Here is a 27078-nt window from a genome sequence, read left to right on the forward strand (position 1 = left end):
ATATACATATTCCGAGTATAAGTTTCGATGAGTTTCGATGTGTTATGTGCTTTGAGATTCGAGCTAAAAATGGTTACAATAAAGAATATCATTAATTCTTGCGAAATAAATGGACGAAAGTTGAACTAGCGAAATCAATCAACAAAAGTAAACAATTAAATTCCCTGGTGCGTTAGCAGGAATACCAATTCCTAGCGGAGCTCAAGCGCGTGATGCGCGCCAGCGGAGTACATAGGAAAAACATTTTGGCAATCTATGGATGCGAGAAATTTTTGTTATAACGTCGCCGTACGCCTTCCGCCCTCCGTCCGTACAGCCTCGAGTGGAGGGGGATTCCCAAGGTAAACTTTGTTGCGGGGTGTTCACTGCGTGAGTTGAATGAAACGGGATGAAAAGCGAGCGCGAAAGAAGTTTCTTCTGAAGTATTCTTCGAACAATGTCCTCTAATGTAGTGGGTATTCCGCGAAATTGTGACAAACAACAAAGGTTTATGGGAAGATCAAAAAGAAATTACGTTGTTGAAGGTTACATTTCTTGTGCAAGTTGACTCACTATTGTCGAATGAAACAGTTTTGTAAACCATGCTAAAAACCACTGAACATTTTCGTGAGTTGATTTGCTCTTTTATTCTCAAGGTTTCTTTGTCCGCGCGCTTAGTTTTTATGTATGACATATTTCAAGCTGAGTTATCTGTTTTATTCTGAAGTTTGACACGTTCTTTAAATATTTCAAAAATATTATCAAAAACTTATTTACTAAGAAATATTTGACAAAGCTTCATCTCAGCGCGTCTGCGGACTCTACGTTCTATTTTACTTATGATAATAACAGTAGTGAATTTTTATATCGCCAGCATCCGACCTCTCTGCATTCACTGCTCCTGCAACTTGGGATATCACACCAAACATATTGTCATTGTCCCAGCGAAAGTATTCACTTGTCACTTGCATGCCTTTGACTTTCTGACACAGGTGGGAAGACTTAAGAAGCACAAAGGGAGACTCAGTGGGCAGGAATATCTCGTTGGTGGCGTATCCGTCCGTGCGACAGCAGTATTCGATAGCTGTGAATGGTGGCTCGTTAAAGGAACCGTCTGGTATTTGACCGCTGAAGGAATTCTCGATATCACTCATTTCATCAGTCCACAAAACAGTTGCATTGTTGAGACCTGTGTGGCACAAAACAGTCGTTAATGAGATTATTTATTGCAGAGAAATAAGGAACGTTCCATCGAGGCACCAGGACAGCGTTTCTGAGACAGAACAGTAAAGGATTAAAAATCAATTAATTTGTCGATTCTTTAAAGATTTGCATGTATATTTCACCTATTTTACGTTTCGTTTTGTTAAAAAGTAAACCTGAGGCATACAACCATAACGTTAGCTCGCCTTTTCAACTCAGTCAAACTGGATGATTACAGACAATTAATTGTAAGCTTACATGCTCGTCAATAAAATAAGTAGTTATTTGAATCAAACACTTCAGAGAAAGTTACTTTTCCTTATGTTACTACATGCCGAAACAGTGTTTGAGGTATGTCGGCGGCGTATCAGGGCTAGCCTTGACACTGTGGTAATGGTCTACAGCATTTCCTATTCGTAAGCCTTTTCAAACTTGCATTTGGAAGATGTTTCAAACCTTCGGCTTTCTCCAGAAATATTCAGTGCACTATACTGAACAAAAGCATTCGTATCGTCTTTGAAACTTCTTAATAATATTCGAAAAGTTGTCGAGAAATGGTTGGAAATAATCCGCATTAGTCGTTATATGACAATTTATGAATTGTCCATCACATTGAATTTTTTGCGGCCAATTGAAATCAAACGTTGCTTTATTGTAAATATCGTGGCATATAATAAACTATAATGGGAATATTGGCTTGGGTAGGTCTGTACTAAGACTCAACCTCGGCCTAATTTTCTCTGGTACAGTCCTCGTGCTCGGTTTGTTACACTGACCTTCAGGGCATTCCCCTTTCTTGAAGATACAGTATCTTCCTTTGGGCCAGGGAAGGTTGTAGCCAGACGTCTTGTCTTTTGTCTTCATGCAAAACTTTTGTTCCATGTTGTTTTTAGCAGCTCTTCCAGCCAAGTCATAGGGATTTGACCAATAATTGTTTGAATCGTCATCTTCGGTGTCATGATAACGAGTCCCCTCGTGCCAAAAGGATCCTTCAGGACATCCTGACTTTGTCATGGGCAGACCATAGGTACCCAGTGGCCACGTCAGAGGTATACGCACATCGGGATCTGAAAATTTTCGAAGAAATTTACTTACACAGGTATCCGTTACATTAAATAATGATCTTTATACTTTTTATTTCCCTGTCAATTTCTTTTAATGATTCGATCATACCGTGAGGATTTCTAGCTCCTTTTAGATTTGGATAATTGCTCAAGAGCTGCCTCACGTTTTCCTTCCGCTGTAGCAAATTTTCACATTGAAATTGCTGACTGAGGACCCTGAAGTAACTATCAGAAAAAGCCTCGTCAATGGGAAGCAGCTTCAATCCAATAGGAGCTGGCATGTCGGCTCCTCCAGAGGAAAATTCCACTTTGTTTTTAGTTAATTCACTTGTATCTTCACTGGATTCCTTGAACTTATCGAAGGCAACAGACAAAGAGGCACTTAGTCCCATGTAGCCACCAGACACAGACACGGTTGCTCCTATCTGAAAGACAAAAGCGTCAAATGCCGATTTAATTTAACTGTCCACTTACCCAGCTAATTGCAATTGCAAAAACTTAGTTAATACAATAAGGAAAAAGTATTTTGAGTCCAGAGCTATAGGTGAGGACATTCGTAATTATTTTTAAAGATGACTATTGTGATTATTACTCACGGAACTAACTCACTTGGACTTTCATGCAGACATCATTCTATTTGAAATTATTTTTCTTATTTATTATTTATCTTAGTGGCATTCCCCGTGAATAAGCTGGTGTAATAAGAAGCGGCGTTAAATCTGCATGTAGCCAAGTGCATGTCCAATGTCTTATGCCTTGCCATAACCTCTGATAGAGCCTACACGTGTATAACATGCACATATGTTGGGTCAATGTGAAGTGGGAGTAATGAAAAGTTTCGTCCATTTTCTAACACCCGTGCCTTAAGAAGTGTTGACGAGTGTCAAATAGGACGAACCGACTTTCCATCGCTAGGCTTGTAGGTCTGAAGATGAGCCCGTGTTCAGTGAGCCCATTCTTACTAACATGACAGTAGTAATAGCAGTGATGATGATAAAAGCTTTTTTGGTTCTTACGTTTTCCATGGCATACTTTGCAATTTCTGTGTAAGAACTTTCAAAGCGTTCCGTTGTCTTGGTACCCAGTTCCACCTCCAAAACGATATCCTTAAAGAAAGAAAACCAAATCGACCATGAAAAAAGACTGCGAGCAACGAGGAACGACTCCACTGAAAACATCTTCAATTATACATGTTTATAAAAGTTATGAAACGTTGGGACACATCGAAAAGCGAAGTGAACAACAAAGCAGTAAAAACCTCATACATCTCATATATCTAGCCAAGCGGTTAAAATCTCTAAATTATCGGTTTTTTTTAGATCTAGTTTTTATCTCTCAACTCCTTCTCTCCGCATTTATATAACGCAATGATACTTCCATACCTTAATTACTTAATTTAGTCTGGGGATCAACTTATAAAACTAATCTTCAACGAATTTAATTTTGCAAAAACGTGTGATTAGGATGGTGAACAAGTCCTATTATAATGCCCATACCGAACCTATTTTCAAGAAGCTTAACTTGCTTAAATTTCAAGATATTCATTTAATGCACTTGGGTCAGTTTATGTTCTCGCTTAAAAACGCTATTCTCCCTCAAAAATTTGAGAATATATTCACAATCAACAATCAAATCCATCGTTATAACACAAGGCATGCAAACTCCTTCCGTCTACCATTATGTAGAACAAATATCCGACAATTCTCCGTATTCTTTCAAGGTCCTAAATTTTTTAATTCTCTTTCACCTGAAATTTCGGGCTCTTCATCACTGGCAGCTTTTAAAAGAAAACTTAAAGCATATATTATTGATAACTATTAACTCTGTCTTCTATTAAGTCTTGTCATTATTTCAGTACACGAACCAGTCATCTGTTTTTTTCTTGTGAGGAAACCTAAGCTTACAAGCCCCGTGGTTTTTATTAGGTTTCCTCGCCATTTTGTAAGTTTCTATCTTAAATAATCTTATATTATAGTCTTGCATATTAATTATTATCTTGTATATTGATTTGTATTATCTATTTCTTCATAATTATATTTTTTGTTTGTGTGGCAAAACCTGACGCGCTTAAATGGATTGGGAAACTTGAAAGAATTCAACTAATGCTCACACCGCAAAGACCAAATTATCACGGCCTAACGGAATTTTTTTGCGAAGGCTTCGCTTTAAAAAGGTAAAGTCCAGATGGGGCAGACCTTCCAGCACCACCATCCAGACTCTCGTTTGATGCTACAACACGTACATATTATGCGAAGTTCCGGCGTCAAACGAGGGTTGAAGGTCTGACTGGTAGTGCTGGAATTTCAGTTATCAAATAAAAGTTTCGACGATTTTTCAGCTATCAGGCTATTTCAGTATTTTTTACAGATCTCAGCTATCAGTAAAAAAAAATGCATCGTTTGCAACCAGCATTTGAACTGTTGACCACTTCTTTCTCAATCTTGCAATTGTTATTTTCCCGTCGAGTCAAGTGTCGAATACAACGACAGACAGAAGAAGATGTGAGTTACTTTCCTAGGACCGTCACTAACCGTCCCCCAGTTTTCAACGAATCTGAGGTAATCTTGCTGTTCAAACGTCTCAGGTAATGCACATACCGCAGCTGCAAAGTCTTCTGTAACGGAATAATTTTTAGCTCGAGCTAAGTCCAGTTGATATCGAGCTCTTCCATTATTGCACACCTTTTTATTCTCAAAAAACACGTTTTTATTTGTTGTCGTTTCTTTATTCACCTTCTCATATCCTGCAGTGACAAAAAAAAAGGAAAAACAAAGCAAGGAGTTTGTTAATTATTACGTTAAACATGACGCATTGCATTTTTGTGACACACACATTTGGCTCTGTGTGTGCTCATCCGACAACAGCACTCAATAAGTGTATATCGACGTCATACATAACATTGGCCATTCCTTCTAATTAAAAACGAAGCCGTTGTCTAAATGGGGTGGTTGGGGGGAGGGGGGAATTTGTAATATAACTGTAGTGTTCTGACACTGACTGTAACAACCGTGAACTATGCGTCTTAACGACAACAAACTTCGTCAACTACATCTGATAACGTGGCGCTGTAAAGTGCTGCTTATGCCCATGTGTAAATGAACTCTGCTGAAATTGTTGAAATGCTGGGCTGGAAACTACCTTTCTCCCTTTTAAGAGACAGTCTCGTCCCCGAGTAAAAACAAAACGGGAAAAAATGTCGTACACTTCTCACTAGATCATTATACTAGTGTCCCGCGATGTTAAGGAGTAGTCGGACACTCTTTGAAATTTTTTTTTTTTTTTTTTTTTTTTTAAAAAAAAAATTAAGTAGAAGTTTAGTACAATTTCAGGTAACACAGTCTGGTCTTCTCCGATCACGCCTTGGTCTGCTTACAGCTGCTGGCCATCTGATGCTTTGCTCTGTTCCGTTTTGTCATCGCTGCTGGTTTCAGCTGTTTTCTTTGTACTGGTGTTGATTCTTCTCTTGGACTAACTGGTATGGGCTACTAGCATTCAGCACAGTTTTCTCTCTCCAATCTTTCGGGGTTGTTATTTCTTCCTGCTCTTCACGTTCTTTGCTAGAATTTTCCATGATCAATGTGTTGGCAATCTCGAACTACCTTGCATCGCAATACACTTACCGTTTATCTTTAATCCTCCTTGCCGCAATGCTCGATCCATCTGTTCGAGTTACGATGTTAAATACCGGTTAATTTACCAGAGATTATTTGATTTTCTTCTTTCACTTTAATACCACGAGGTCACCGACTATGCATGAAATTGTGTTCCTTAGTGTTCCTGTTCTCAGCGTTCTGTTTGATCTTTTCTTTGTGTATCTCATCCCCTTATTGATGGCTTCTTTGGTATGTCTGTGACTTTGATGGGTTTCTGTCTCTGTTGCTTTCTAACGACCTGGCATTCTCAACACTGACCGATATTCTGTCCTATCATACTGTTCTTGAGATTGGGTATACTTATTTAGTTGTTTTTTTGGGGGGGGTGAAAAATTAGGCAAACTACAGGATACAACTAATTATGCACACTAGCGGATGGTGGAATATCTGGGTCCTTTCTGTGCTGTTTCCAGTCTTCTGTGAGTATCCTGATGGACAGTTTCTGATGTTGGGTATCTTTGCAATTTTCTTCCTTGATGTGATTTATGGCAACAGCATGTTCGGCCGTCAAAACGCACTCGATTTACTCTCCTGGACATCTTTTCCTGTCTCTGCTAACAAGTGTTTTGAATGGAAGTCGAGTGGAACTGCTTCATCTTTTCCGGACTTGTTAAGTCGATATCTTGCTTTCGATTCCCATGTGTCGCATGGCTGCCTTGTTGAATAGTGGGAACAATGACGTGTGGGCTGTGATGACCTTCAATTCTGGTGCTCCAAGGAATGAAATGCTAAACCTGTTTTTCGCCCAATGACAGGGCATCTTTCTCTGTCTGGCTATACCTTTTCATGGTGTCGAACATGGTGAGACTAGTGAAGTGAGCTAACTGGAGACGGCTGCTTGTTTCCTGAAATAATCCGGCTGTGAGTTTTTCGTGCTAGCTGACCTCCATTCTCAAGGCGCCTGATTACGTCGAGCAGAAGTATGCCTCACTTGTTACGCTTGCTTTTACTGAGATTCTCAAATGCTTCATATTCTACTCTACTCCTCATGAACTTTGTAACTATGTGGGTTAACTTTGGTTAGTAATTTAAATATCTTGGGGTAAACTTTGACAGAAAACCTTGGGCCTTCTTTGGTTTCTATTGTTCTCAATACGCTATGATTGGTCATTTTTCCAAGTGGCCCGACGTGGGTAAGATAACGATGACGTACTCCCGTCCCTTTATTGTCTACTTTCTTTATTTTGTTGTTACACATTTTCTGTGCCTTCACCTAAACTACACTGACGCGGCCTGAGGAGTTTAATAGAAGTCAGAGAAGTTGTAATAGTATTCAAATCATTTTTCTTACTTGCACTTAGACTGAAGGCGACATTCCACAATCCTCCGTCGTAACCCGCTGTATAAGAAAGGTAAAAATAAACAATAAATATTCTGTGCTTTGCCACTCAAAAATCAGGTGTGCTACCCTGGTTTTGCTGTTGATGTGTTACTACGTAAGGGTTAAATCAGCGTTCAAGCTTACATGCCCATCAGGCCGGCACTAATCCGCCGGTTTTTTTTTCGTAGCATGAAACGAAGAGCAATATCCTAACTCCGCTAATAAATGGCATGCTACAGTCGGACACAGGGTTACCCCCGACATTGAAAAGAAATGGCAATGATCATAATTAACATTCGAGCATTAATGGCAAAAATTCAGTTACGAAAATTACCTCATAGCATGGTCACAGTTTTGAAACTGTTAAAAAAGAACTTAAAAAATTTAGTTTTCAAGTTGACCCCACGAGACGGAAAAACAAATTTGAAGCTCTCATTTTTTAGTTCATCCGATTCACGTCCGTTTACAAGAAAATAACACGTGTTTTAAGCCTTTTTTATGAGGTTTGACATTATCCTTCTCGAGAATGCTTTAGAATTTCATAGCGGGGTCAATTAAGGAAATGAATAACAGTAAGATATTTCAAACAGTATAAAAATGTTTCCATGCTATAAGTAGATTGTTTGTAATTTATGTTTGAACTTTCAGTGGATCCGTTTTAATTTTTTTATCATTTTTTTGGAAAATTCTCTTTCGTTGTGTGGTTGGAATAAGGTGCCCACAGTTAATTTTCTCCATGAAGGAAGGATAAAAAATACTCGCAGGTAACTGTTTGAACCATATCAGTTGTACTCACCGCTGGCTTCTACATCAACCTTGAGTTTGTCTTGATAAGACTTGGTGCCGGAAAACATTTTGTGTGTGGTAGTTTCAACACAGGACGTGTGATGAGCAAAGACAACCTGGTCAGGTACTTTGTACTTCCCATCAACAGAGGTCTTATCTGTATCCCAATACAATTCCAAGCCATTCTGTATAGTACTAGATTACCTAGGGCCAGTATTCATGTATTTTCACTTTTCACGGGCATTTAGAACAATTACTTTGTACTTATCAATCGCCGTTTTCAAGTTTACGAAGCTACCTTTACAAGCATTAGTGCTTCAATTAATGTAGTAAGAGAGGGTGACACTAAAGAATTTGTGGCCTTCTTTGCTGGAGTGAGTATAAATTCAATGATACTCAGTGCTGAACTTATTGAAGAACCTTAATCATCATCATCATCATCATATCCTTTATTTAAACACGATCACATTTTAAGCACAATGCTTGTGGGGTCGTGTTCGAAACTAAACTAAAATTTATTTTATTTGTCGTGCTTAACTACTACTACTACTACTACTACTACTACTACTACTACTACTACTACTACTGCTACTGCTACTGCTACTGCTACTGCTACTGCTACTGCTACTGCTACTGCTATTGCTGCTGCTGCTGCTGCTGCTACTACTACTACTACTACTGCTACTGCTACTGCTACTGCTACTGCTACTGCTACTGCTACTGCTACTGCTACTGCTACTGCTATTGCTGCTGCTGCTGCTGCTGCTACTACTACTACTACTGCTACTGCTACTGCTACTGCTACTGCTACTGCTACTGCTGCTGCTGCTGCTACTGCTATTGCTGCTGCTGCTGCTGCTGCTGCTACTACTACTACTACTACTACTACTACTGCTACTGCTACTGCTACTGCTACTGCTGCTGCTACTGCTGCTGCTGCTGCTACTGCTGCTGCTGCTGCTGCTGCTGCTACTACTACTACTACTACTACTGCTACTGCTACTGCTACTGCTACTGCTACTGCTACTGCTACTGCTACTGCTACTGCTACTGCTACTGCTACTGCTACTGCTATTGCTGCTGCTGCTGCTGCTGCTACTACTGCTACTACTACTACTACTGCTGCTGCTGCTACTACTACTACTGCTACTACTACTGCTACTGCTACTACTACTTCAACTTTATTTTATTATTCCCATTTCTTTAGATGGTATTACTGATACAACTACAAGAAAAATGGGAATAAGTGTAGATACATGTATTTGCATTTTTATCATAATGAGCATGCTTCATTCGTTTTTCAATTGATCGAAAGACAAAAACAGAAGTTACTCAAATAATCAAAATTTTAAATAATCTTTTTCATTTACTTATTTTGTTGAAAAGGCTATTTCTTAATAGATCCTTAAATAACGTACAATGAAATAAGAACTTTAGTTTTCAAGGGTGTATTGAGAACAAATGTGTACATTTTCTGGAGTTTTAGAGGTTGTAAACCTTCATGTTTCGATTCGTAAAGTGCGATTGCCGATCCTTAATTAAGAAGTAATTCTTCTACGATCACGGTTTTAATCTGATTAATTTAATCAGAGAATTTGTTTTTAAAGTCGAACAAATTGTAACCTTTTTAGCTGCATTTATTGGATATCAAATGATATTATTTGCTTTTGGTAGGAAAATAGAAGGTTCGCTTAAGTTTAGTGAGGCGTCTGAGTGAGGCGTCTGATTCGTACATAGAAAAAATATCTTATTGATCAAACATGTTTTATTTTCTTGAGCCATTTTATTGAAAATGGTTAAAAAAAATTAAAGAAAGAACTTTTGATTAAATAAGAGATAAATACCGAGAACGGAGGTATTAATTGAAAATCAGAATTTTGTCTTGTATTTGCCTAGCTGATAAGTGGAATGGCGACTCGGATGAAATGAATTAATAAAAAGCGCGTACTCAAGTGATAAAACGGAAGTCGTCTTCATTTTGTATTCATGATCTTTCTGATACTAGTTGAACTCTCTAGTGTAGTTTGCGACTTCGCTCACCACGAAGAGCAGTGGTTAGAGCAACCAACCGTGAATCTGGAGGGTCACGGGTAAGACTCTCGTTGGGGAATCAGAAACTTTTTTTTTCAAGTAAATACGACTGCACTTTTCTATGATACATGAATAGTGACTGAAAAGTAACTTTAGAAATTAAGTAGTCAAGTCGAATTTAATTAAAAAATAAGCTAAGCTTTGTGCTCCCCCAACGGGTGTCTAACTCGTGAACTTTCAGCTACCGGTTGGATGCCCTTATCATTTAGGTTTGAGAGACTCTTGGTGAGGAAGGTAGTAACCTACCAGCTTGAGCGTACAAAGGGCACCTGGAAGGTCATAGAGACGGCTCCCGTACGAGATCTCAGAAATTCTTTTCTCTAAGTAAAATGGACTTGAGTAGCTTGTTTATTTGTTAATTTCATCCGAGTGGTTGAAGAATTTCGAACCTAGTTAAAACTTTGCTTCCCACGAGTCTCTCATAGCTCAGTGGTCAGAGCGTCCAGCCGGTATCTGGAAAGTCATGGGTTAAACTCCTGTTAGGGACTTAGAAATTTATTTTATAAGTTAATTCATCTAGAATACTTTTTTCCTTTATAATTGTTTTAAGCTTAGTTATCATCTTTTTTGTAACTGCGATTTATTTCTAGATTGGAAAAAAATTGTTACGTTTGTTTTTTGCCATCTTGACCCGCCTTATTTTTGATAGAAACATCGCATTTAATCCCATAAATTTTAATCATTCCTTTTTCAAGCAGAATATGTGGCTTAATTTCGTGTCTAGCTATTAGCCATGTAAGCTCATGTAGTAACTTGTGTTCAGCCCTTCAGTGTATGGCTTGCTTTAGCTTTTTCTCTTTCTTCAAAGGATTAAGCTTTCCCCCTAACTACTTTGAGTAACTGAATCATGTAATTTAAACGAATACGAGGAAACGTTTGATATAAAATGGCATATTTAGTCAAGGAGATAAAAGTGAAGAAAACTTAATTAAGCTGGATGTAAAAAACCAATTTTCCATTTAGATTTCATTGAAAATCATTTTTACAATGTACAAAATTAGAAAAGAAATGTAGTTAAGACTCTTAAATTAACCAACGTTACTGCATTGCAACTGTGTTCTACTAACCTTTTGTATTCACTGAATGCCTTCGATATCTTAGGGACCGGTCATTATTTATGTAGAGGGGGGGAGGGAAAAATATGTTGGAAAGGTCAAAATTTCTGTAAGGCCCCCCCTCCAGGCCATGTAAGTAGCAAGTGACCCCCCCTTCTTTATTCAATATTTACGTTATGACCCCCCCCCCTCACCTCATATCTTCTTTATATGCCTTAAGTAATTATTAAATGCATGTTACATACCATCTTAATTGCACACTTGTTCTGATGCACAAAGGCTGGATCAACACTTAGTCAGCCAAGGCTTCTTTGCTATGGATACTCTTCCAGCAATAGGGCAAATTTTGGACGAGTTATGTGTATAGTAAACATACCTCAATTATTAACTCCTCAACTTTGGAAAAGTGATAGTTTTTACAAATTATGCTCTCATGGTGAACACAAATGTAATAACCATGCAAAATATAATCTTTTCCAATGATTTTCCTAAAGTGTAAAAGAACTACTTTCTTGTTGTTATATCATGTTTTATTACTTCTTGGGCTATTGCAGTGATAATCATTTTGTAAAAAGAAATAATTTCAGTCAAACCAGATATTAAAGCAGATAGGTCTGGATTCTTTTAATATTTAACTAAAATTTGAGATAACAATGGAGTTTAGAGTGCAAACAGTATTTCTGTAAAATACAAATCACTATAAAAGTTGTACATAATTAGTGGAGTTTAAACAAAAGAAAACAATAGAAATAGCATAAAATTGTACAATTTAGCGTCACTGTTTCACTTATAGTGTTTGCACTCTTCTATTTAACTGTTTTACCCACCTCAAACTGCTGATCCCCCCCTAAACTTCTTTATAAAAATTTTTAGCCCCCCCCTCTTGCCACTCTGAAATAGCCTTGACCCCCCCCCCCTTCTTTTTTCCCTCCCCCCTCCCCCTCTACATAAATAATGACTGGTCCCTTATGTGTTCTAATTCAACTTGCGTGTAGAAATGAAAATAGTGTTTTGTCTCCTGAAATATATTCTTCATTTGCTATTCCTATCACAGTTGGTTTAAGCATGTGGGATAACTTGTGTAGGCGGCGGATAGGTTATTTTAAGGGAGGTTCTTGACATTGCACGCATGATTGTAAATCGCTTGATTTAACAGATTAATAAAATATATCGTGTCTTGAATTAAAATCATCGATTCTTGAATTAAAAATAGGTCATCCTACAAAGCTCTTTATCAAATTTCCGAGTGGCTAAAGGTGGGTTTTGGTAAAGACTTAATGAAAAAGCGTACCATTCGAATTAACTCGAAAAAACTAAATCGTCTTATCCCCCAGCGGGAGTTTAACCCATGACCTTCGAGATACCAGTTGAATGCTTAGCTTGGGAGACTTGTGATAAAGAAGGCTTTTAACTGTTTTTTTGCGTGACACATGCCCTGACATAACTCTAAGACTGGCTCGATAATGTTGAAAAGAGAAATGTCAATAATGGCATGATAAGTGCAATGGCGACTCGGATTAAATGATTAAATAATGAAGCGCGTACTTACGTGATAAAACGGAAGTCGTATCCATTTGATCTCCGTGAACTTTCTGATACCCGTTGGACACTCTAGTGTAATTATAACGTCGCTCGACACGAATCTTACATGGCTCAGTGGTTAGAGCAACCAACCGGTATCTGGAGGCTCATGGGTTAGACTTCCTTTGGGGGACCAAAAATCTTTCTTTTCCCAGTAAATTCGACTGCACTTTTTCCTGATAAGTGGAATGGTGAATCAATGAGAATATTAGTCGAACTAACTTTGAAAATAAAATTTGTGATCCCTCAACGGGAGTCTGTCTTATGACCTTTCAGCTACCGGTTGGAAGCCCTTGCCATTGAGGTTTGGGAGACTCCTGGCAAGCGAGGTCGTAACCTACCGGTAATAGAGCACACCGGATATCTCAAAGGTCATGGAGAAGTTTTATTTTCTAAGTAAATTTGGACTTCTCGAGTAGCTTGGTTATTGTTCATTTCATCCGAGTGCCCGTTTCACTTATTGCGGGCCCAAGAGAGGCCCGCAACCCTAATCTTGACAGTGACCAGCGGATTGCGTATGACGCGTGCGCGCCACGTTTACAAAAGACTAGCTGCAAAGCGGAAGTTGAAAATTTTGTTTTTCCACCAAAAACGATCAGAATGCGAAAAATGTGTCAATCACAACAGTTTGTCAAAACACCGGAAGTTGAAAAGTCTGTTCATCAAGACGATAAGAATGCGAAAAATGTGTCAGTGTCAACAGTTTGTCACATAAGATCGAGGCTTCTGTCACATGGAAGAAACATTACGTTTTGCAGACGTTGTTCAGGCGTTGCTGTGTTCAGATTTGCTGTGATTGTATCACAGATAAACCAGAGCAAAACGAATGATTCCAACAACAGTTATTTAATCTCGAAAAACTCCTTACAACACTGACAACATAGCGAGTTCACCGACAGAGGAAAATCACATCTTAATTGCACCGCATGCTCGATTAAATCATGCATTCCTCGCGTGACGCGTTACTTTTGTCCAGTGATTTGTCAATTATCAATCCGTAATCTTCCACCATGAACGGTTAAAATGCAAAAGGATCCGAAAATGTATCGTTCAAACACTGGGAAGTTGAGAATTTTTTTCCTCCACAAAGAACGATTAGAATCCGAAAACAAAAGTTTGTCGAGGCCCGCACTTTCTAATCTGTGGTTACCACTAGTCCTATCATTATTTAAATTATCACGAGACTTGCAGTTATAGCGCTGTCATACAAGAACCAAATTAAAATTTTGCTTCCCATGATCCTAGTGATTTGAGCGTCAAGTCGGTATCTGGAAAGTCACGGCTTTGACTCCAGCGGGGGGCTCAGAAATTTTATTTTCTGAGTACTGGGATTCGACTTGAATATATACTCATTTATTCAAGTCACTTTCCCGTACATAATGTAGCGTTTGAAACATTATGGCCTAAACGGTTGGACGAGATCGAGCTACGAAAAAGGGTTGAAAATATGAGGTGGACCAATAGCCTATGGCCGGGTGCGTTAGATTTACCCTAATTTCGGAATTATGGATTATTGCAGAATAACCTTTCCTTTCGTTCCATGACAAACGATTTGAACGGCACTGGCGGATATTGAAGGTAATTCTTTAGTACCAGACATTTTCTTGCATACTGTATGACATCACTTATTTATCGACGGACAAAAGCCAAGACTGCAAAGATCTAGATTTAGTTTGTTTTCCTATTCTAGCATAGATATAGATTCGATTCGGGACTTTTTTAAAAAATCGGCCATTACAACTCTATAAAAACGTTTGTCGAATTGCATGTAAGATAGATGATAAGTGAAATGGTAACTTGGATAAAGTGATTGAAATCAATGAAGAAGTGCTCTCACGTCAATTTGCTGAGAAAATTATATTTCTGAGGCCCCAAACGGGAGTCGACGAACTCTAACACGATTTTCAACGCGAAGTCCAACTCGAAGTGTAACTCGAACTCGAATGCAATTCCAATTCTGCCGTAACTTACTCCAAAATACCGGTTGGACGCTCTAACAACTGAGCTATGGGCGACTCGTGGTGAAGTCACAAAGATCCATAAACTAGCCATAACTGCAAGGCTCAATAGTCGGAATGATAAATGTGGATAAATGATAAGTGGAATGGCGACTTGGATAAAGTGAAATAAACGAGGAAGCGTTCTCAGGTCAATTTAATTAAAAACATGGACATGTGTCACACATAAGAACCAAGATTTATCATTTCTACTGATATGGAGCCTTGCAGTTATGGCAGGAAATGTGTCGCACATAAAAACGTAGTTTCTGATCTCGCTCACCACGATTCTCCCATAGCTCAGTGGTTAGAGCGTCCAACCGGTATCTGGAAGGACATGGGTTAGACTCCCGTTGGGCGCCTCAGAAATTTTGCTTTCTGAGTTAATTGACTTGAGAACGCTTCTCTGTTTACCGTATTTACTCGAATAAGCGCCGCATTTGAGACAAAAAAGTTAACAAGCGCCGCAGTCCCGATGCCGCAGTTATTCGAGGAAGTCCGTTAAATTAAAAACCGCACTGCGAAGTAACTCTAAAAAAAACTTGCACATTTCTTTTCATCAAAAGCGATGTTTTGCGTTCAAAGTGATTGTTTTACCACTCGTCTATTAGTTTTTCTACCCAACATTCTTACAATACATAGATTTGAGGCCGAGAACTTTGCCAGGACAGCTAGCGCGACTTCTATCTTCAGCAAGTGACGAAGACTGACAATCAAAATATGCTGTTTTCAATTACTGTAAAAGATTAGATTCTTTGTGGTGTCCAATTTTTAAATAAGCGCCGCCCTCGAATAAACGCCGGACTTGAAGCGCGAAAAATTTAATAAGCGTCGCGGCGCTTATTCGAGTAAATACGGTACTTCACTTTATACAGGTCACCATTCCTCTTATCATTTGTACACATTTATCATTTCAACATATTGAGCCTTGCAGTTTTGGTAGGAAATGTGTCGCACATAAAAAGACAAGTTTCTGGTCTCGCTTAACACGAATCTCCCATAGCTCGCTCACCACGATTCTCCCATATCATAGCTCAGTGGTTAGAGCGTCCAACCGGTATCTGGAAGGACATGGGTTAGATTCCCGTTGGGCGCCTCATAAATTTTACTTTTTGAGTTAATTGACTTGAGAACGCTTCTTCGTTACTTCGCTTCATACAGGTCACAATTCCACTTATCATTTGTCCACATTTATCATTTCAACATATCGAGCCTTGCAGTTATGGCAGAAAGTGTGTCGCACTGACATAAAAACCTAGTTTCTGATCTCGCTCAACACGAGTTTCCCATAGCTCGCTCACCACGAGTCTCCCATAGCTCAGTGCATGGTTAGAGCGTCCAACCGGTATCTGGAAGGACATGGGTTAAATTGACCTGAGAACGCTTCTTTGTTTACTTCACTTTATACAGGTCACTTATCATTGCCCACATTTATCATTTCGACATATTGCTTGTCGTTTTGGCAAGAAGTGTGTCGCACATGAAAACCTAGTTTATGACCTCCGCTCACCACGAGTTTCCCATAGCTTTGTGTTTAGAGCGTCCAGCCGGTGTCTGCACCTGGAAGGTCAAGGGTTTTACTCCCGTTAAGGTCGCGTGGGACACCTTAGGCTCATCATTATGCATTTATTTAAAGCGTATGCACGAAGTACAACGACTCACATCAACAACTTTACGAGATATATATGAATGGAGAAAAATATGGGCGCGTGCGCGTGATTTGTAAAAAATCCCTGTTTCTTTGATATTTTAACCAATTTAAAACAACGTACACTTAGCGATATATGTTCATATAGATTGTAGTATTTCTTTGAGCTTTAATATTTTCACTTAAATTTGAATATTTCTGCAACTCAGAGTAATCACAAAAATATTCGGCATAAACAATCGTGTCCTTTTTGAAAACGCATTGTTCTCACCATAAAAGCGTGGAATATAATTACCATAATTACATCTCTCCTTGGCAAAATGATCGTATTTAGGTCGGGACACCTTCGGAAATCTCAAAGTTTGAACTTTTCCGACAATTTTGTGGCAGAGAATACAGCGCGGATACAGAACTTCATGATTTGCCACTGCAGATAGGTAAACTATGAATACTGTAGTGTGTCATAACAGAAGCGGAATTTTAAAAGAGCGCTTTTAGAAAGAGGTAGAAGACATTAAATTCAAATTTGCGCACTTAAACCACCATAGCTTGCTGGCAAACTTTAAATTAAAAAATCCGCTTCTGTTATGACACTCTAGAGGTATTGACTGATTAGTTTTTGTCAAAATCGCAGTGTGCTGTCTTCTACTCGTTCCGCAAACTCTGCCACAAAATCATGTTTTTCCCAATTTGGCACTAACGAGGCTATAACATCGCCGTAAAATGCAATCTACCAAATAAAAGATGACATTCACAATCTTTCATCATTTCGTTATGTCTCTGTAAATTTTGAGCTTAATCGCACCCATAACAGCCGAGAAATAAGCGTTTTAAATGATGCAGGTCAAGCAAAATTTCCCTTCATGAATTTATTCATGATGTTGGTATCCCCCGCGACCTTAAGGGCTTCAGAAATTTTATTTTCTAAGTATACCGTAAAATTCCGGTTATAAGCCCTGGGCTTATACAAGTTCGTAAGAGGTTTTGGGTGGGCTTATAGGGGAACGGAGGGGCGTATATCCGGGAGGGCTTATAAGCGGAATGAAAAGAACGTTTCGAAATGAGCCACGGTAGTGTTAAACGAAATACGTTTTTCAGTAAAAACGCATAATAAAGCAACATTTAGCTCTGTTCAGTACTGTCATCCGGCAGAGGGGGGCTTATATCCGGGAGGGCTTATAATCGGATGTATTTTTTTGTTTCCCGATAGATGGGCCTATAACCGGGGGGGCTTTTAAGCGGGAGGGCTTATAACCGGAATTTTACGGTATTGACTTGGGAATTGTAATATCTTGAAAAGAACAGCGCGTGTTTATTATGCAAATTGATGAGTATCTAAGAAGCAAGAAAAGAGTAACACCATTGGCAAACTGGGATTGAGAGAGGAGTCCAGTTGATTTCATGACCTGTTTAGTGATGAAACGTGTGATCCTATTTTTATTAATTACGAAAGTCGATGGTGATTTATTTGTTCGTAATGAAACCCTCACGGTGAAATATTCTTTTCCACAATAGTTTGACAGTTAAACATAAATTTTAAAATTAATAGTGTTATCACAGGCTTACCATCTTATGGTCATATTCAAATTTCTTCAGTTACTACTACTGCAAATATTAAAGCTTCCTAAACTCGGCTTTTTACGGCTGTGTATTTGTTATAAAGTAATGTAGACACAATATCACATAGTCAGTTTGTTTTCATGCGGTTTTTGGCGATTTGAATTGCGCGACAACAGTTGTGTGAGTTTAAGTTCTCGACTTCTTTAACAGAATATGATTATCTACACTTCGACATCAAAGAATTGAGTACCCACTCTGGAATGGAGCTGAACAAAACCTTTTTTTTCTTTTCTTGCTTATATCTGAGCTCCCGGTCCTCGAAGGAACTGATTTCGAACTATAGCCTGGCTTGATTTGAGTCCGATCAGTCAGAAGATTGCTCTTTAAACCTAGCTTAAATATCCACGAAAGTCTTTAATTTGCTGATTTACTATGATCTGTTCCACCAGCTGAGAATACTTTATGCAATCTTTACTGAAATTGGTAAAAATCACTGCCTATGCTCTCCCCAGAAACTTATCCTGTTTCAATTCAAAACGTTCTCTAGAGGTACCCAAAAGGAATACTTCGGTCATCACGAGGGCGAAACCGAAGAGAACGTGAGTAGAAAATTACTTTGAACTACAACTTCATAAGATATTTATGAAATTAACATTTCGTTACAATATCATTTGCAGTAGTTCACTCAACAAATCTACGTTAGATCGAGTATGAATTATTTTTCGATGTCAGTTCCACGATCTTTTTGAACTATTTCAACAAGGTCTTTGATCCCAATGACAACTTTGATAATTCTCTCTCTGTTTAAATATTGAAATTCCATGGCTCACTACCAAACAAATTTCATATCGGATGCAAAGCTATATTCTGAAAAGACTGATTTGAAACTAAATTAACCACGTTAAACCAATTTACAAAGCAATTATGTCTGTTGTGGTACATACCTAGCATTGAGGTAACATAGACATGGTACTTTTCTTCTTACCTTTTAAAAATCTAAGCAATTTCTTTACCACAAAATCCTCCTCTAAGTCCAATAAGTATAGCGCAAATGCGATCTTATTGAATGGCTCAACTAGATAGCTACTAATACTGGGTATGTACTGGGTATGTACCACAACAGACATAACTGCTTTGTAAATTGGTTTAACTTGGTAATTTAGTTTAAAATCAGTTTTTTCAGATTAAAGCTTTTGATCTGATATGAAATTTGCTTGGTAGTGAGCCATGGGACTTTTAACGGAAATTAGAAAATTATCAAAGTTGTCATTGGGATCAACGACCTTGTTGAAATAATTCAAAACGTTCGTAGAACTGACATCGAAAAATAGTTCATACTCGATCTAACGTAGATTTGTCGAGTGAACTACTGCAGCGCAAATGATATTGTAACGAAATGTTTATTTCATAAATATCTTATATAAATTATGAACTAATTTTCTACACACGCCACAGAAACGTGAAAAATACATCATAATATAACAAGATTAGCGCGCAATAGGAACAAATAAAATACAACATAATATAACAAGATAATCCTGGTCTTTCTAAGATTGCGGACAAGGCGAGGAAAGCTAAGATGGTATTCTGCGCCGTGCATCTTGAAAAGGACTCATAATGTACGGCGCTCTCGTCCAGTCCCTGAACCCTACCTACACCCGCCTCGACCGCGGTCCAACGGACAGAAATTTGCAAGAACTAGAAAAGTACTTCGCAGATCATAGTTTGATACATTACCGGTATCTTGCTGACGATTTACCCAATTTTCTGGAACTTTATTAAAAATGATTTTTAAAAAAGTAAATAGCGGTATGCGGACTTGGCGGCGCCATTTGTCGAAGCACTCTGATTCGGATGGGTAACATTTAAAAAGTAAAAACATTAGTTTGCCTGTGGAAATGGGAATATGTTTGCACTCAGCATCTATTGTATCAATCTTTTCTCTTACTTACACTTTACACTGCCTAAGACGTTTCACCTCTGTAAAACCCCCACCCTACATAGCGCTCAAAAATACAGACAGAAACTAGAGTTGTGCCAGGAAGAGTTTTTACACGTTAAAAGATTCTGAAGGTGGACTTTGATGTCGACTCATAATTATTCTCGTGACTGCGCGTCGCGTCTCCTTGTGCGACGTGCCGCCCACTCGAGTCACCCTGAGAAAAATCAAAGCCTTTTGGGCAGCCTCAAATGATGAAGGAACAGAGGACGAAGTTTCGTAACGGAATTATAAATAATGCGTATGGTATGTTTTAGAGTAAGGTCGTGTTTGATTTTCTCAAGCCGGTATCCTAGCCGATTTGGACCCCCCGGTCCAAATCCGCTAGCGGATATGTAACCCCGGTCCAAATCCGCTAGCAGAACTGACCGGCCGGCACGATGGTTTAGAATGTGAAATGGGCCTTTTGCACGAGATTTTACTTCAAATTCGCCATAACAATTTATAATATTTATGTATTGACCGTTTTGACAGGACAAAACTGACTAACAACGGAATTCTGGTCTCGAATAGACTATACGGTTTGGTCGGCTAGTTCTCAAATGGAAAGCGTTAGAACGTGAAGTATTTTGATTGAAACGTGCATATCCCCCTTGGAAGACCCTTTCTAAAAGTGGGTTTGTTGCGATTTCATTTTTCATTTCCATTTCCTTGGAACTCTCCCTTCCTCGCCTTATATACGGGTTGAATGAAATCAGGCGCAAGAAGAGAGAGTCTCTCTCTTCTCGCCCCCGAGTTCAACCCTTATCCAGGCGCGCAAGAGAGAGGACTGGACTATCGTTCCCTTGACGAGGGGTGACCGTAAAAAAAACCGCTGGTGAGCTCCAGTCCGCCGTCGCGCTCAGATTCAAGCGTTTGAGTTTAATATCAGATATTCCGTCTACAGCGCGTAGACAGAATCTGTGTAGGGGTGTAGTGTGAAAATAACAAATGATTTTAATGGAGAAATTCTGGCGCACTTTTCTCACACAATCCTCAGACTTTTTTGTGACTGGCGTGACGGGCGTGACGGGCGTGACACGCGGTCAAGCTTCCAGGCCCAGTACTAGCCTCTGTGGAACCCTTCTCAATACTTATTAGCAGCCTCGCTACATGGACACAAAGTTCACATCAGAGGTCTCATATGTACGGTGGCCCATAAGGGACATCGGGATTTGGTTGTTTTGTTTATTTTATTTTAAAATCAACGTTTTAATTCATGTTCCGGTTTAATTTTATAAGGCTGCCCAGAGTTTTTTTTAAGAAACCTCGAAATTTTTTTAAAGGAAACTCAATATTTTTTGGAAATACAAGTTTTTTCCCGAAAACTCATGTATTTTTTAGAAAACTCAACTTTTTCTAATAACTCAGGTTTATTTAAGAAAACTCAACTTTTTTAGAAACTTAGGTTTATTGGAGCAAACTCAACTTTTTTAAAAACTCAGGTTTATTTTAAAAACTCAACTTTTTCAAAAACTGAGGTTTATTTTAGAAAACTCCTTTTTTTCAAAAACTCAGGTTTATTTTAGAAAACTCAACTATTTTAAAAAACTCAGGGTTTTTTTCGAAAACTCAACTTTCTTGTTGAAAACTCAACTTTTTTATTGAAGCTCAAGAATTGGTACCGCAAACCTTTCTAACGTGGGCTCATTTCGATCCAAGATGGCGGAAGGGACAGATCCCCTCAACATGAGAGGTTAACATAAGGGTTAGGGTTAGGGTTTAGGGTTAGAAGCAGACAAGCCATCGATGTGATTTCTTCTCCTACATAAATCTTTCGCAAAAAGTACTTCCTTAAGCTGACGAACGCTTGAGCGTATGCCATGTTGAAGTAAAAAAGCTTAGTAATTTCAAGTAGTCAAATTCAAGACTGCACCAGCATTCGATCAAAGAATTTTGATCAGAAATTCCTGGTGCCACCTGAATGTACGCTGGCATTGTGCTTGTACTCCTCAACAGGAATAAGAGAAAACAGAAGATACTGAAAAGTAATCTCACTTTCTTCAACGTTAGGGAGAGTTCATAATTTATGTATAGGGGAGGCTTTAGGTTCATTTGTTTTTGGGGGGGTGGGGGTGGGGGGAAGGAGGGGGTATTGAAAATTGCTCCCGATGTGAAAGATGGTATAGGAGGTGCATCAAAAAACAATTCCATAAAAAGTGCCATCTGTTTACTAATATTTATTAGTAGAAACTCGGCTGTATTCTATTGGAAATCCGCGAATCTGATTGGTTCTCCCACTGTTTTCTATTTAACAATTAGATTATGAGCTCGAGATTTCTATCGTGTGTTATAGTTCACCACTAAATTTTCTCCGATTCTGATTGGTTTAAATTGAACACGTGACGCGATAGTGCCCGTCCGGCGGAGGGCACTATCAGCCCATAGTGCCCTCCCGAGAAAAATGCCCGGATCGATAGTGCCCGCCCGTGACTTTTTTTTGTAAACAAGCTGCCTGCAGACAAAAAAACCCAACCAAATTCACTGCATTTAGTGGGTTTCTCGTCTGGTTTTGTTTCGTTTGTTAAATTTCGGCTTTCAATTGAGTTTTTTATCCTCAAAAGTAAAAATAATTCACGATGCTTGTTTTTGTATGTGCGCGCGGAAGAAAATTTAGTGGTTAACAATAAAGACAATAGAGTGTTTCTGTCTCGGAACTATCGGTCTGATAGTTGCCCCTTGGAAATTTGATGTTCTTAAAACTAGCATATTTGCCCTCGAAGCTTCGCTTCTCGGGCTAATATTTGTTTTAAGAACATCAAATTTCCGCGGGGCAACTATCAGCCGATAGTTCCTCGACAGAAGCACTCTATTGTTAAAATAGTTGATGAGGGCGAAGCCCGAATCAACTATCACACATAGAAATCGAGAGCGAATAATCTAATTGTTTTAGTATAAATCTACTAGACGTTCAAAACTTAACAACAAGACAGGCTCTCGTTTTTATTGAATAATGATATAAATAAGTCACACATCACGCGGATAATTGACAACTGCACCACATTGCATTGGCTTCTGTGTGCGCGTTTGCATTTCATTCACGATTTATTGAAACCGTTATATGCCCGAAACTGAAGGAAAAGCCAAGTTTTTTATTGTAAAATGACGATTGAAAGATGTACTGACGCACAAGGGCCTTTGGAAGTCAAGTTTTTTTTTAAATTCGAAAACGTAAAAGATTAAAAAAAGTTAAGCGAGTTGTTCGCAAGGAAGAAACCACATTGCACTGTTTAGCTTCTGCGTGCGCCTTTGCATTTCATTCACGATTTATTTAAACCGTCGTTTGCTCGAAATTGAACTAAAAGCCGGATTTTCACTGTAAAATGACAATTTAAAGATAGACTGACTTACAAAAGCCCTTTGGAAGTCAAGTTGTTTTAAATGTAGGAAACGTGAACGATAAGAAATTTATGAAAGTTGAACGAGTCGCCCGCAGCCTTGAATTCGCTTTCAATTTTGTTGTTTTATTTAAGTCTTATTGATGCATAAAAAAACTTGGAGGTCGAATCTGTTTAGCCTTTCTTTTACTGCTCCTTGATGGGACGATGAAACTGTGTTAGTTCGCAAAGACATTTTAAACTTTATTTCCACAAAATGTCTCGGTGAAACGCATCTCTGAATGTTATAAAATTATAGATTCGCCCGCTTTTAAGAGCGTAAATGAATATTAATGGCTTTTCTTACCGTGTAAAATCTTCCTTACATATTTCGGTACAGTCTTTATCTTCTCCAACATCGCCCGGAATAGTAAATAATCCAAGTCCTTCTTTACGGTCAATTTAAAAGCGAAAAAGCGGCGACCATTCTGTTGACAACCGCACGCTGTTTCGCTACTCACCTTCTACAACAGAATAGAAGGTGAGTAGCGTAGCCAATCAGAGAACAGCATTCGTGATAGAACGCTAGTAGATTTATACTAATTAACAATTAGATTATGAGCTCGAGATTTCTATCGTGTGATAGTTGATGAGGGCGAAGCCCGAATCAACTATCACACTTAGAAATCGAGAGCGAATAATCTAATTGTTTTAGTATAAATCTACTAGACGTTCAAAACTTAACAACAAGACAGGTTCTCGTTTTTATTAAATAATGATGTAAATAAGTCACACAACACGCGGATAATTGACAACTTCACCACATTGCATTGGCTTCTGTGTGCGCGTTTGCATTTCATTCACGATTTATTGAAACCGTTATATGCCCGAAACTGAAGGAAAAGCCAAGTTTTTGTCTCGTGTCGTATGACGTTGTCATGACGACACGAGATAATTGTACAGGGGGATATTTTCCCGCCATGTCAATATTTTTCCCGCCATGTCAACATTTTTCCCGCCATGTCAACATTTGCTTTGTGAGGCCGCGGAATTTTCCCGCCATGTCAACATTTGCTTTGTGATCTGAGGCCGCCGGAATTTCGTAATCAAAGAACAGATAATGTTTCTTAACAAAGGTCGCAACTAACGCGCTGGTTTATCAAACTGTAGATTAGGAGTATTTATTGTAAAAGGCTTATTATGTAAAAATACAGGCACGCTTTACTGTTCTTAAAATTTTTTTTCGTTTATTGCTGTAGTTAGTTCACAGTCCTCTTCGGGTTTTCTGATCGGTGCACTCCCACGATGATATTAAGCGTTGACCTTTTCTGTTAATAAAGGACACACAATGCAGGCAGAAGAGATGACGTTTTTTTCTGAACTTGCAGCAAACGAGCAAATTATTAGTGATCCAACAGGCAATATAAATGGAACAGAAATAAGGCCCCTTTTAGCTGGCGACATTGCCTATCCACTAACGAACTGGCTAGTGAAACTTTACCCGGACAGAGGACGCCTGACTCAGGAGCAGAGAAAGTTAAACCTAAAGTTCGGTGAGCTACGATCTGTAGCATTTGGCATGTTGAAAGTACGCTGGAGAATTGCGTTGAAAAAGGTTGAACAAAAAACGAGCATCCTAAAATAGACTATGATTGCTACGTGAGTTTTGCAGTATTAAAAGGGGTGACAACGATAACAACGATTCAATAACAGAAGATAAACGATTAGATAAAGACAATTATTTTGATGCTAAATCTTAAAAATGTCAACTGTGGCGTTTGTTTGTTCCATTTGCCTGCTGCGTCATGGAACATTTCAGCCGATCGTTCAAATCTTGCGTTGTGCTGTTCCATACTTTTTTCCCACATTTCAATAAAAGAACTCTGCCAGTCTGGAGTCGTACTTTTCTGCCTTTCTTTTCTCAGGCGGTTCTGATTCATCGAGAGAAACATTTACACTTTCGATTTGCGAACCCTCGTTTACACTCGGCTCTGAGGTATAAAGGTAGAACTCGTTGCCATTTTAATAATCGGCCATAGGAATCGGCCATTTTAGAGGGATCGATGATGTGGCGGTGTCCCATCACCTCAACAAAGACGTCGAAATAGGGAAGCCTTCTTTAATTTTCTGAATTCCATCTTCTCCAGTCGAGCGAGATCGCTGCTTGAACTGCTTGAACTCGTACTCTAGATTCTTCACCTGCTGTAGCATTCTCTGGCTTTCTGGACAACTTTCTTTATACAAAGAATAGATATCGTTCCAGATTTTGATTTTTTTCTCTTTGTGAAACTCCCCACAGCTTACTGAATTTGGGGGCCCACGCTTCAAGAAGTTCGTGCGTTTCTTTCTCAGTCCTATCAGCAGCCTTAACGCGAGGTTTTTTCGTTTTGTGTTTGCCGTAGCAAGTACTTCGACATCACTTGCAACTGAAGACTGAGGCGATGGCAGCGATGGCGTGCTTCTTGCCAGTAGAATTAGTGATTGCAAGCGAATTGGATCATGTGCAGGCTCTGGACCTGCTGGCAGGCTTCGCAGTTCAGCTGGATTATAAAATGTGGCGCTTTTCAATGGAAATGGCCAATATTGGCCGCCGTTCATTGGCTGATCTGAATTTGCTCCTCTTGCAAACCGTCGATTTAAGTTATCGCGAAAGGAACAAAATGCGTGATTTGTGATTGTATGAATTTTCTTTTTACAAAAAGAAATGAGCGTGTCATACAAGTCTTGCGTGTTCTGATAACGCATTTGATTGACATTCCGCGATTTCCTGAAATTGTTTTGATAGCGCGTAAGATATATTCGCCGTGATTCACTGAGCCTGAGGCGAATAATTGTTTTGAAAGTGCACTTCGGTTCTTTTGAACACGATACGTTGCCACGGCTACAAAGTAGGCTACTTTTTAACTGTTTTCTAAAAGTTGAAATTAGACCTGTTCACATCTGAAGTAATTTTTACTAAGCTAGAGTATTAACCCAACTACTTTTAAGGAATTTTTTCAAAAAATTAACAAATAAAAGAGGCTGACAAATGCGGTGTTGAATGACTGTTCAACAAAAGTTGATATACGATACAAGGTCAAACGGTGTCTTGTCAGTTGTTTACATCGAATGTAAGAATTTCTGTCTACCTAATCATGATAGAACTCGTCAAATATAAGTTATCTCTTTCGTTAATACTTTGCATTAGTTCTTTCTAACTGCCAGAGAGTAGTTTGCTTTCATGTGCTTTGTGTTCTACGCGGCGATAACTTGATTTCTGTTCGAAAAGTAGCCGGGCAGTGGCTTTGCCATAAACATTGGGTAGCAGTGTAGCGTTTCAAGAAAAGAATAGCTTAGTGTAGTGTGTCAAACTTATACAGATGCGATAACGCATCGTCCTTTTACCGTGGTAAAAGGGCTCTTTACTTCGGGAAACTCACAAATCGTGTGTGACCGACATTTCTCAAGGTAAATTTACCGCGGTGTTTTTCCCTGGATACATAAAAAAGAACAAAAGAATTGCCCATGAAAGTTACCATGGATACTATCCATGAAGTTACCGAGGTAAAGAGGTAGGTTTTTCAAGTACCCCAAGATAAAATTACCGAATGCGAGGCAAACTCAAAGATAAGCAAATAAAATAAACAGAGAAATTTATAATTAAATATATGATGGCGTGAGGTTAAGATTTCCGGAGGTCAACTAAAAAAAATTGATTGATAAACTCTTATCAGTGGAGTGCCCGGAAACATGCACGCTAACTTTCATTTTTCGGTATTCACGCTTATTATTACCATTTAGGACTGTAGAACATTTTAAATTCTCACCAATCAAACAAACTAAATGTAAAACCAATGGAATGAATT

General features: G+C 38.8%; 1 protein-coding gene and 1 pseudogene across 1 annotated transcript in view; both read right to left on the reverse strand.

Moving 5' to 3' along the window:
• Positions 1-812: 812 nt before the first annotated feature.
• Positions 813-27078, reverse strand: part of LOC144664916 (uncharacterized) — a 28717-nt gene continuing 2451 nt past the window's right edge. The window contains exons 3-9 of the mRNA XM_078526117.1: positions 8017-8191; positions 7191-7238; positions 4778-4989; positions 3263-3352; positions 2356-2671; positions 1959-2249; positions 813-1168 (exon numbers count right to left, since the gene is read on the reverse strand). Of these exons, the coding sequence (XP_078382243.1) occupies positions 813-1168; positions 1959-2249; positions 2356-2671; positions 3263-3352; positions 4778-4989; positions 7191-7238; positions 8017-8191 (1488 nt within the window). The remainder of the gene's footprint in view (positions 1169-1958; positions 2250-2355; positions 2672-3262; positions 3353-4777; positions 4990-7190; positions 7239-8016; positions 8192-27078) is intronic.
• On the reverse strand, positions 5572-6659 carry LOC144666563 (uncharacterized; annotated as a pseudogene).

The sequence above is a fragment of the Oculina patagonica genome, chromosome 9 (assembly GCF_052425735.1).
Source record: "Oculina patagonica isolate OP01 chromosome 9, crgOcupat, whole genome shotgun sequence".
NCBI lineage: Eukaryota > Metazoa > Cnidaria > Anthozoa > Scleractinia > Oculinidae > Oculina > Oculina patagonica.